The 12,406-nt window shown below is 34.0% G+C and overlaps 4 protein-coding genes across 4 annotated transcripts; 2 read left to right on the top strand and 2 right to left on the bottom strand.

The window, feature by feature from the left end:
• Window positions 1-723: 723 nt before the first annotated feature.
• RO3G_14282 (uncharacterized protein) lies at window positions 724-2,380 on the bottom strand (the record flags this gene model as incomplete). The annotated part of the gene is made up of 7 exons (XM_067668866.1): window positions 724-991; window positions 1,063-1,493; window positions 1,547-1,852; window positions 1,911-1,942; window positions 1,999-2,112; window positions 2,166-2,221; window positions 2,286-2,380. The coding sequence occupies 7 exons, from the start codon at window positions 2,378-2,380 to the stop codon at window positions 724-726; spliced, it is 1,302 nt and encodes a 433-aa protein (XP_067524967.1).
• Window positions 2,381-3,709: 1,329 nt separating this feature from the next.
• On the top strand, window positions 3,710-6,482 carry RO3G_14283 (uncharacterized protein; the record flags this gene model as incomplete). The annotated part of the gene is made up of 10 exons (XM_067668867.1): window positions 3,710-3,725; window positions 3,797-4,013; window positions 4,068-4,417; window positions 4,477-4,792; window positions 4,850-4,953; window positions 5,014-5,061; window positions 5,115-5,207; window positions 5,367-5,508; window positions 5,563-5,954; window positions 6,010-6,482. 10 exons carry the CDS (start codon window positions 3,710-3,712, stop codon window positions 6,480-6,482), a joined length of 2,151 nt encoding a protein of 716 aa, XP_067524968.1.
• A 252-nt stretch (window positions 6,483-6,734) lies between these two features.
• RO3G_14284 (uncharacterized protein) lies at window positions 6,735-9,411 on the top strand (the record flags this gene model as incomplete). The annotated part of the gene is made up of 10 exons (XM_067668868.1): window positions 6,735-6,756; window positions 6,878-6,954; window positions 7,012-7,249; window positions 7,309-7,648; window positions 7,713-8,195; window positions 8,444-8,824; window positions 8,884-8,972; window positions 9,029-9,148; window positions 9,208-9,299; window positions 9,358-9,411. The coding sequence occupies 10 exons, from the start codon at window positions 6,735-6,737 to the stop codon at window positions 9,409-9,411; spliced, it is 1,896 nt and encodes a 631-aa protein (XP_067524969.1).
• Window positions 9,412-10,225: 814 nt separating this feature from the next.
• RO3G_14285 (uncharacterized protein) lies at window positions 10,226-11,045 on the bottom strand (the record flags this gene model as incomplete). The annotated part of the gene is made up of 2 exons (XM_067668869.1): window positions 10,226-10,739; window positions 10,873-11,045. The coding sequence occupies 2 exons, from the start codon at window positions 11,043-11,045 to the stop codon at window positions 10,226-10,228; spliced, it is 687 nt and encodes a 228-aa protein (XP_067524970.1).
• Window positions 11,046-12,406: the final 1,361 nt, after the last annotated feature.

The raw sequence follows: 12,406 nt of genomic DNA on the forward strand, positions 1-12,406 counted from the left end.
TCCGCGGAAGTCTCGGACTACGTTTAATCACACCAGATATAGAAATTGCATTAGGATAGTGGTCGTTTTTGCTCTCACTTTTATCACAAGAACAATTGCAGAGGGACTCTTTCTTCGGCCATACTATGATGCACTTCATGTTAATATGAAAGGAAGCCTCACAAAATAACGCAGTTTTTAACTAGCATTACAATATGTACTTCTATAATGAACAACTTTGACATTAACTGTATCAACTACGCTTATCATAAACAAATTTCCTACCATGGAAAGCATTTAATTTTTAGTTTGACTATGAGGCTTCCTTTTTGTTTTAATAACAAAGGGTAGTTGATAGACATGCGAATTGGCACCTTTATGAAACTTGTAATATCTTAAAAACGACATTGTTGATAGTAATTTTTCAGTTAAGAGGATAATGATTGGTTGTAGCTAGTTTGAAATATGTGCTTTTTGTAAAGTCTTCTGTGTATACGACATTTGACTTGTCATCATGTTTAAAGGTTTCTGGCCAAATATGACTTTTGTCAGCATGTGATATCAGCATTGACGCAGTATGGCTTTGATTTTAGAAAAGAGTGTACTTCATAGTATCTCTTTTTTTGTATGCAACTGTAATTAATACTTTTAAGAAGTAGTTGGACAATATACAAGCAATAAATCTCACTTTCGTTTTTTGTTTCCAAAAATAAACAAATCCTTTAACTATTTACAAGCTTTTTTTTATTGACTGGACATATTTTTGGATATCATTGCAATCATTCTGTTACCAACCGCTGTACTTTCAGCAAATTGATCTTTAAAAAATGAAGCGGTTTGCTCAAATCTCTTTTGATATCCTTCCATGCTTCCCAAAGAAACCGATTCTGCCCAGCCTCTTGCACAAGTAACGAATTCCATATCGTCCGATCTAATCTCTTTGCGGTGTAATGCTGCTTGAATAGCATCTTCAAGCATTGATGGGTTACGAAATAGGTACTCTGTGATTCCCCTAGTAGGTTTAATTTAATTTTTTCAGTGTATGCATTAATTAATTTATGTTTGCTTATTTGTTTACTTTACATCCATAATCGAAATAAGGGTGTCTGACAAACCATATGTTCGTATGGGTTTAATCCTAATTTATGCCAACAATCAACCATGGCAAGTAATGACAGATGTGAATTAGGTTGACGATTTTCTTTAGGAATTTTGGAAAGAGAAAATTCGTCCAGTAGTTGATCATCCAACAAAATAGGTATATGATCCTTCTGAAGTCCTCCAAACACTGAGTCACCTGCTTCTTTAATTCTAGCACGAAACTCGTCTTCTTTTTCTTGAATCATCAACTTGAATAAATCCGCTACACTTTTGGCATATTGCATGATTTGATCTTTGGCAATGGGATTCATAATAGCAAGCCCAGCATAGACGTGCCATTTGTTGCTGTAAATACGTAGTGCAACATTTACCTTGACATTTTCTATACCTCCAACAAAATGAGGAATCAGCCACTAAATCTCAAATCAATAACACAATACAATAACCTAACTTTCTTGCAACTTACAGGAAACTGCATATTTTCTTTCCAAGCACTACCCATACTCAAAAACGCGGCATGAGTGACAGCCTGCGTATCTGCCGTAATACGATCATGTTCTTCCGCGCTTAAATGAACAATATTTGAATCAAAGCAAGATAGTAATCTAAGCACTAATTCGAGTTTCTCGTCACTTGCTCGATGCTTAATAACAATTAATGGCTGTCCCTTTGGATCAACGGCTGGTCCATGCATTGAGTGACATGATATAATATGAACATCCTCAGGCAAATATTTCTCAAGGGCATCTATTTCAGGCTTTTTAACAGATGTCTAGGTCAAATAAAAAGTTGAGAAAAGCTCTCTTTTATGTTATTTACAATTTGTGTACCTGACCGCCTACAATAGCTCCTATTTTGGTTGCTAGAGGTAAAAAGCATAAGAACTTGTTTAAATACATTCAAATCCTTATATATTACCAGGGCCAAATCTTTTTACAACAGCATCAATGTATTCTGCTTCAACAGCATACATAATCCAATCACAGCGTCTAGATATATGAAAACCATCGGGAAGAACATTGATGTTTGTTCCTATAAATAGTTGAGTTTTCCTTTATTTCTTTCTCATAATTTAAGTAAAATACCTTCATATTCTTTTTTTAGTTGCTCATATTTCTCGGGCAAATCGCAAATATTGACCCTAGCTTCATTAATTAAAAATACTTATGCGATTGAAGCCTTTTTATTTTTATATTTTTTTTTACTTTTTCCAGCCTGCAATGGAAAAGCGTTGTGCATAAAAGCGACCCATACCGCCTGCTCCAATAATGCCAATCTCAATGGTTTCTTTTTCGTCCATGGTTTTGCTTAAATTACTAAAGAAAAAAAAGAAGAGGAAAAGAATAAAGCGGGAAAACCTTTAGTAGACAGAAAAGCCTCTCCGCTACGTTACTCACAGCTCGTCACAACTTGTCACGATGTCTAAAAAATATAATAATGAACTTGGTCTTCTTTGGTAGTCCATGTAAGAGAAGCTTATTTTGGTGAGGCTTTTTTTGAAATCAACTTATAGAAAAAGACTAAAACCATCTTTTATTTCTAATTTAGGACAGATAAAACTTTTTGTACGTTGGAATCACAAGAAATCTTGCAATGAAGTGCTGCCATTTAACACAATTGTGCTGCACTTTAGTTGTAACCAAAATGTCTAATTTAAAGATATTACAATAGCACACAATAATGCTACTTGTTTGCATCACAAAGGTACCTTTAACTCTATAATGAGCTGACCGTATTTAATCAATTGCTTGTAACATAAGCTCTTGATTCAAGTAATTTGCGGACAATTGTAGATCAAAGACATGTATAAAAATAGCAGTGTTTATACCTAAAATAGATTTTTTACCCCTTCCTTTGATCTTTCTTTTTCTTTCGTTAATAAAGGGGTAGCATTTAAAAAAAACATTGCTTCTATCTCAAGAAACCAACAGCGTTCCTTTAATAAATCTTTTTCTTCTTTTATTTGTAACAATACTTTGGAAATAGTCTTTTTCACTTTTGCAGTTCCCTTACTTTTCTTTATTGTTACGACTAATACTACTGTTGTCCTTTTGCTATCTAATTATAGATCGATCCTTCTAGTTGAGAAAGCCCTCATTCTTTTATATCCAAATACATTATTGCTTTATTAAGAACCTAAAGTCTACCATTACTCTCAAGTTATATACTCCTACTTTTGCCATTGACATTTTTGCACCTAAAGTTTATTCGATCCAACTCCGAAGTCCCATTTTTCCCTGGTAAATTGCAGAGTTTATCCGAAAATAAGAGAAACATGCACGGATGGAAAGCCAATAAATTAGTTCCTGAGTTCGCTCGGAGTTGCTTATAAATAGAACTTCTATAAGCTTTTCTTGTTTTTTTCCTTTTCTCTTTTTCCTTCCTATTTTTATGATTATAATTTTTTATATACTATCTGTATTAAGTTTACTGCTATTTTCAACTATAGAATGTAATCAATTCAACTCAAAAATAAATCGCCGCAAAAAATAACAAACTTTCTTTTTAGGTTACAGCATAGACAACAAACAATTGATGAGAGTTGAGCCAATATCCACCTTTAAAATAGATGTTGCACCTCGTTCAGAAAATTTTTTTATAAAGAGAGACATATCCCCTAATTCTAACCATGTTCCAAGTTCAAGGTCAATGGAATATGATGATTCTCTTCGATTAACTGTAGATGCTTTTAACAAGACAATCTATTTACATTTAGCACCCAACTATGAATTGTTCCATCCCAATGCTGTTTTTTACCAGGATGGTCAATCCGTTCCTCTTAAACCTTCTGATTTTAGAGTCTATCGTGGCTATGCCATTGATGGTCTCTATTCTGAGCATTGGTGGATGGAAAACGTCAAAAATGTTGATGATTTAGAAAACCAGCCCGGTGTTATTGGTTGGGCTAGAATCATTATTCGAAACGATATTAAGTAATGTATCATGAACCTTTTATTGAATAGACTTAGCTAACCTATTTTTATTAGACACGTAGCAGAGCATCCACTGTTTGAAGGAGCTTTTAGCATGTACGGAGATATTCACCATATCAAATTAAAGGACACCTACATTCGTACAAAGAGATCTGAAGATGCAGAAGTGCAAGAAAAACCCAATACACACATGATAGTTTATCGAGATTCAGACATGATCACAAAAGACTCCAGTCAAAGCCTTTCTCAAGCTGGATGTGGATTTGACAGATTAAATCGTGGAATGGGACCAAAGATCGAAGCACTAGACATGAATGATTTTTATGGTATCAGACACACTCGCCCCGTGCTTGATGTATTTTCCAAGCGTGCTTTACCTACTGGTTGTCCTACAGCCAAGAAAAGTATATTTATAGAACAGAACATTATCTTTGTTTATATTGCTTAAACCATTTCTATATAGTGCTGTATATGGGAGTGGCAGCAGATTGTACTTACACCAAATTCTATAAATCAACAGATGCTACACGAATGCAAATTATCAATGATTGGAATTCTGTAAGCTCAGTTTATTCATCCTCATTTAACGTTGGCATCGGATTGATCAATATCACTATTATGGATTCAACTTGTCCTTCAACTGTATCGACATCTACAGCTTGGAATCAAGTCTGCTCAACTTCTTATTCCATTTCACAAAGACTTAGTGACTTTAGTAAGTGGAGAGGTTCTATTGGTGACGATGGAGCAGGTTTATGGCATTTGATGACAACTTGCGCGTATGTAATAAGAAATTAAAATAGCAATACAGAATCTTAATTTATTTCTATGTATAGAACTGGTCAAGAAGTTGGTATTGCCTGGCTGTCACAGGTTTGTAATACAGAAGCCATATCAAATCATGGTGAATATACCTCTGGTACAGGTGTTTCCTCAGTTAGTAAGTTTTTTTGTTTTGCTCATATGTATTGATTCCTTATATAATATTTATATTTTGTAGTTACTGATGAATGGAAAGTGGTTGCACATGAGATTGGTCATGGATTTGGTAAATACAAACTCGAAAGGAGAAAATCAACATTCTAACCCGATTGAATACAGGCGCTATTCACGATTGTAACGCACAAACCTGTCCTTGCTCTGGTTCTAGTTGCCAATGCTGTCCTTATAGTTCAACACAATGCGATGCAGGTGGTAAGTATTTCATGAACCCTACAAGCAACGCATCGTCTTCAGAATTCAGTCCTTGCAGTATCACCACTATTTGTAAAAGTATACCAAATTACATGAGCTGCCTGAAAGGTTTGTTTGATTATTATTTTAATATCCACATGCTCATTTCTATTAAAACAGATCCTGGATCAAGAAATACAACTAGTTTAAAAATGTGTGGCAATGGAATCAAGGAAGACGGAGAAGATTGTGACACAGGAGGTCAGTCTAGCAATTGCTGTGATCCCAAGACGTGTAAATTCAAATCGGGAGCAGTTTGCGAGTAAGTTGTATTCACAGCCAACTTTTTAAAAACCAACTAAATGTCGTTTATTAGCGATTTTAATGATCTTTGCTGTAATAATTGTCAATTTAGACCAGCCAACTACACTTGCAGACCTGCTTCAACAGAGTGTGATATTGCAGAGGTCTGCTCTGGTACTTCAGGAGATTGCCCAGCAGATAAATATAAGGATGATTTGACCAATTGTGGGAATGGCCTTCAATGTGCCTCAGGTCAATGTACTTCTCGAGATACTCAATGCCTTTCTCGTGGCACAACATACAACATTAAGAAAGCTTGTGGAGCATATGATGGGTGTCAAGTCACTTGCCAAGACCCCTCATCTTCTTTTGCCTGTATCACCTTTCCTGGTTATTTTACTGATGGCACTCCTTGTGGTGTTGGTGGTGTATGTAATTCCGGAAAATGTGATATTTCAAACTTTGGTATGCAAAATGTTAAGGTATTCTTCTCCTTTTATTTAATGATTTATTTTAATAGGAAACAATGTGAAAAATTGGATCGATACCCATAAACAAATTGTTATTCCAGTTGCTATTGTTGCTGGTTTATTACTACTTTGTTGCTTGTACAGCTGTTGCTGCTACGGTGATACCAGCCGATACCACAATCTTGGAAGTACAGTTGTTATCACTCAGCCTCCTCCTCCACAATATGCCGCCCCAGTCTATTATCCGCCTCCACCAGGCCCTCAACCCACCTACTATACGCCACCCCCACCGCCTCATGGCTGGGTAGATCCAGCCATGTATAATGGGCGCAATAACAATGTACAGACTCCTCCTCCTGCTTACCCACAGAATAATGGACATCAATCCGACTCTTACGAATTAAACAATGCCAGTAATTGGCAAAATCGTACAGATAGCCCTTTGCAATCAAATCCAACGACGGACAATGTCCAACATAACACAACATACACTAATAGACGATATAATGAAGGCGTTATATAGATTTCTTACTCTTTTTTTTTTTATTTAATTCTACTTTGTATATCCTAGCATTTGTATTTCCCCTGTACAACTTTTTTTTCTCTTATAAAGTTCTTCGTTTTTTTAAATGATTTTTATTTGTTGCATGTACTTATAGCGTAAAGTTCTATATTCATAGTTTTTTGTGTGTGTACTGAGAATGAAAAATTGAAAAGAAAAAAATTATAAAAAACAAAATTCCTTTTATATTTTATTTTCTCATTATCCTAACTTATGGAAGCATCACAAAATGTAGGTAAAATTTATATATAAAATTTGGCTCTTTTTTTTTTATTAAACTACTTATGAAACAGGAAGACTCTCAAGGTATTTTAATAATCAAGTTATACCCTGGTGATTTTTAATATTTTTTGTAGCAGTTACAATCGTTGACGAGCGTTCTGGTTTAACATTTAAAAGATTAAAAAACAAACGCGATGAGGAAGATATACAGGTTTCTTTCATCACTTTCTTACTTGATAAGCTGTAAACTTATATAAAATAACAATAGACATTCCAACCTTTGTATGCAACACCAAAGACACCAGTAGATGGAAGACAATTGCCTTCAATGCGACATAGTCTGTCATTTTTAAGAAGCAGTAGTCCACCCCATACGCCTGGACAAGAAGAAGACTATGGTGACGATGATGATGATAGCTCCTCTATATACCAAGACCAACAGAGTTATTTACGTAGCCCCCGATCACCCGAAACTATGTCTACTCGCAGTTACATGCCTTTATTAAGTAAAACAAAGCTGAGTAAAATCATTTTTCTCTCAAACTAAATACTTTTTTTTTATTAGAAACACCCAAAGAACCTCACATATCTCCAAACGAATTCTATAAACATATACCCACCCATTTAGACGATACTGCACGACTGAAACAACTCATCTACTGGGCAGCACAAGATGAATTGCAAAAAGAATCCAAAACGAGAAATATAGGATTGAACAGAGAGTCGAATACAGCAAAAAAAATTGCGAGACAAATGAAAGATAAATTCTTGGAGTCATTTGCAGATGGAGAGATCCCTGTCTATTGGGTCACTACTAATCCTACAACAGAAGTGAAAAAACGGCCCAATTCAAAAAATATAAAAAACTTGGAGAAAATAAAAAACTTGGAGAATGCGATTGAAGAGTAAATAAAAAGAAAAAGAAAAAGTGAATTGCAGCTAGATATATTAATCCTTTTCTATTCACAGTTTAAAAAGGGAAGAAGAAGAGTGGAAAAAAGCAACTCGTGATGCATTCATGTTTCACGCGCTATCAGTTAAATCCAATGCAAGTGAGAAAGGAAAAGGATTAGAATTCGGAAACAATTATTTAAAGGAGTTAGAGGAGGACCAAATTGCGGTAGTTGAGGAAGCTCTGGAACCTGTAGAGGATGTACAGACAACAAGGGACATTACCGATGTTCATTTCCGCGCAAGTCATACATGTCAAATGTTGAGCACTACGCATGAGTTTCAGACAAGGGCCAGTCAATTTGTAGACAAAATACACAGCTTTGTCGGAAAGCGCCTGAATGAAATGACGAAACGTTTAGATTATGAAGATAAAAGTATACCTAGACTTTTTGATGATTCTGAGTCAAAACGCAATGAAATTCGTAATGAAATTGCGCATAAATTACTTCTCGCAATTATAAAACAAAAAGAACAAGGAGAAAAACAAAATGAAATCCTGTAATAAAACATTATTGCTTTCAAGTATACATAGACAATTTTTAATTAAGAGGCTGCCACTTAAGTTCATTATAAATTATTATTATTTTGGCACAAATATCAGGTTCTCAGGAACACTTTCCATAAGCCACAATTACCTAATATGTGATATAGGAGATAAAGAAGCGGGGAAAAAGGGAAGGCAATCCTTGATGAGCCAGTTGTTTTTCTTTATATTTTTTATTTATGGATTATCTTGTAATGGACAGAGCTTCTGAAGCTGCTGCTAATGATTTGGCTGAAATTCGTAAATTAATTGAAGGAATGAATGCTCTTATCAACAGTCAACTACAACAACAACAACAACAACAACAACAACAAACACAGCAGGTACAAACCGCTTCAAAAAATACAATACAACCAACAGAAAAGCAGGAATCTACTGCATCTATCGAAAATACAACAAATGTTCAATCTCCATTTGCCTCAAATTCTTGTTCAGTTCCAGTTGTTCATAAAAATGAGCAGCTGCCACCGCAGCAGCTTGGAACTCATCCAGATCCTGCACAGATTCATACTGTGGAGCCAAGTAATCCAAACGGCGTTACTCCTGTTCAACAAACACCAGCAACTAATGCACAGTTGTACAGGTGAGGATTAAACATACTTTTGTTATCTCCCTATTCATCTTTAATCTTTTGTTTCAAAGTCATGCTACACCAGAGTTTCCTCCAACTGGTGTAATAACCGAAGTTGCTCATTTGATCTCTAATCGTACTTTATACTTTCAGTTAGCACGTAACATATTGTCTAATAAGAAGGGAAAAAAGAAATACTTAGCTTTTTTAAAATAGAGGATGCAACAATTGATCCACTGATAGGATGGCTTCGTTTATCGTTTCAGGATCCATACATTTCTGGTATGGTTCTTCAATACAAAGGTCTTGACGGTCTTTGGAAATGCCTGTTAAATCGTAGGATGACAAGTTGTTTTGATTTTAGAAACGAATTATTTATTGTTTCTGTTTAATAGGTGATGATTCCCTTCGACGTGTTATAAAACAAAGTTTAAAAAGTAATGTGATGCTTCAAATGAGGGTGCCTCGAGAAGAAGATTTATTAAGTGTAAGGAGGATAATAAGTTCTTTTTTGTTGATAGCCTGCTTACCTTTTATTTGCGTAGTCTGGCTATACTGATCGTCGATTGTTAGCTTTAACGAAGCCGAATAGTGCTTAACATACCACATCTTCAATCAATCGCGTTGGTCATATTTTTGGCATAATTTATTTTACATAAATGCTTATAACCGTTTCTCTATTTATTTCATCTTATATACACTGACTTTGTTTAAAGTTCAACCATTTTTCAATTTTATTTGAAGACTGAATTTAACTTTACTGGATCAAAAAAAAAAAAAAATAGGCTTTGTTACAAGATCACCGAGAAATAAAGGGAAGCCTGTATTGCTAGTGATACACAGCTATTTGTTCTTGCTTAGTAAATAGATAATCTCATATTTTACTACAGAACGATTTTTTTTTTGAAACTGACTTGCGTACACTGTTTCATGTCTTTACACAAAAAAAATAATTAAGCAAAACTTTAATATATGTCTGTTCTAATATTTTTTTTTCCCCTTGTTTGGGGGTTTTAAAGTAAACTAGTGGTTATTTTTGTTAGATATATCTTTAACTTTTTGGATTATAATAGAATAGTTTGCTCTACTTCATTTGTAAAAAGAAGACCCGGAATTATTTTAAGAAGTCAAGAGAATTGTATAACGACATTTTCAGTCATTTAAAATTAAAGTTTTTCATTGTACTAAAGGGTCAGTAAATATATTTATATTAAAAGATTTGATAATAATAGAATGTGTGTAAAAAGTCTAGCTTTTTTTTTATTTTTTTTATTGAAAGCTTTTTTACGAGACATTATTTTCATGTAAAAATAAATACAGCGAACAAAATTTGCAGGGAATTTTTTTTCAACGCCTTGTGTAATGAGTTGTAACAAAAAGAAAGGTCTTAAAGGAGTGATACAGTGTGATGTGTTACATCCACAATGGTTTGTTTTTGTTGGTGCTAAATAGAGCCTGAAGGGTACGATCTGCTCTATAATATTTCATCGTTTCAATAGCAGCGTTTGGTTGTTTCATAATGAAGGAATTTGTTAAAGAAGCCGGAGAGTTGATCAAGGAGCTTTCATCACCGCTAAAACTCGTCTCACTGGATGACCCATCATGAGACGTGAAGCTATCTCTTCTCGGTATGGAAACAACAGGAAATGTTTGTTTCATGCTGTTTGACTTAAAAGAGAGTTTGCCATTCCAAATAAAGTCAATGTTATCAGTAGATCCATTAGTGTTACTAGCTGTCATTAAAGATGAATTGGCCTCCTTTCTGTCTATAGGTGAGTCTGAATCATGTATGAATGTGCAGCGAGTACCATAAGGACAAGAGCCATCCGAGTGATAAGCACGACAAATCTGTGTTTTATATCGAGCATGTCTAGGCACAATACGAATCTCTTCTTCGCCGTGGGCGTAACGACACTTGCTACCATATCTATTGTTATTTACAAGACTGTGAGTTTTCTTTTCTTTTTTTTGTTATATTTTTTATTTGCCTGCATTGTCCTAGTTCAACCCAATTTCGGCAAAATTCTGTCTTGTATAATGCAGCTTCTTTCTGTTTAAACTTCAGTGAAATCCGAGGATTGGTAGAAGGAGCCTTTTGATGCGACATTGGAGTTTGCAACTGTAAAAAGGATTGAGATAAATTTTGAATGCTCCAAATAGGAACTGATGGAGTAGGAGGTAACCTTGAATGGTTATAATGATGTTGATTGGTCTCAATAGTGTTATAAATCATTTTTTATTTTACTTGAAAAAGAAAAAAAAAAAAAGAGAGAGAAATAAAAAAGAACAGGAAATTTATAACGGATATAAATACCTTTTTTTTTAAAACGACGAGGTTAAAACATCAAACCATTCTTATTCTCTCAAACTAAGATGTTTCGTAATAATAACAATAAAAAAAAATCAAAACCACCACTTTTTTTTTGTTACAATGAAATCTGATACATGTGTGACCCCACGCGAATATGAATTTATTTAATGAGTTTCTGGTACCAAACTAAGTAGGTCTGGTAAAACCAACAAAAGTTATATTTATGTTTGTATGAAATGATAAACAATAAACATTAGTATTCTATTATGGGTCTCAATAGACCTACTTGACTTTTATATATCTTGTCATACTCTTTCGCCTTCTAAGCCAACGATTGTACGCTTTATTTGTTAATATCTTTTAAGGTTTAAGGCTATGATGATGAGCATATTTCAATATATGCTCTATATTTTTCCTTTACAGTATTTCTGCTTATTCAATAATCCTCCGTTACTTTTTCTGAAAATCTCATGATATTATCTACTACGTTTATTAAAAATATTTTGGTAGCCTAGTTAAGGGTATTCACTGATCTTCAGTACGACTTTCTTTTTAATTTCCCTATCCTTGAATTACCCGTTTGTAGCCTTTCTCTCAATTCACGTTTACATATCCATCCGACCAGCTTGTATACTCATACCCTGGCGGTCATTTTACCGTCACCAGTCTTGTTATTATTTCCGTATCTTACATATTGACTGACATGACGCTATCTTACAATCTTCAATAACCTGGATAGGTTGAAAATTTGATGAGCGGAGATCTCATAGTCCTATAGTTTCATACAAAAGACACACCTATCGAAAGCATGTTGCTTGATCATTAATACATACAGAATTCATTCTATATGCATTATTTAGAACCAGACCTGTTACTTCACTTTTTACCTTTTAATATAATATCTTAGAATATCGCGATAATATTCTAAAATGAAACTGAGCAAGTATTTTTAAACTAGTCAATTAGGCAGTCTTTTTAAGCACTGCTGTCAAGGGATATTTCCATCAAAAAAAAAAAAAAAAAAAAAAAAAAAAAAAAAAAAAAAAAAAAATTGTTGACCTTTTTGAAAAAAAAAAGTTCTATTCCAACAGATTCCAAAGTCAATGACTAGATCTTAACCTGTTAAATTGCAGTAATGTCCTCTTTAATTATAAAACACATTTTGATCAACAGTCCACTATGTCTTTATGTAAAACTTTCAGAAATAAATATGTTTTTATTTTTGTGGAAAATGTTTTTTTTTGTTTACTTTCCAAATTTATAAGATGCCTTTTATTTTATAG

This window comes from Rhizopus delemar, genomic scaffold (genome assembly GCF_000149305.1).
Source record: "Rhizopus delemar RA 99-880 supercont3.13 genomic scaffold, whole genome shotgun sequence".
Taxonomy (NCBI): Eukaryota; Fungi; Mucoromycota; class Mucoromycetes; order Mucorales; family Rhizopodaceae; genus Rhizopus; species Rhizopus delemar.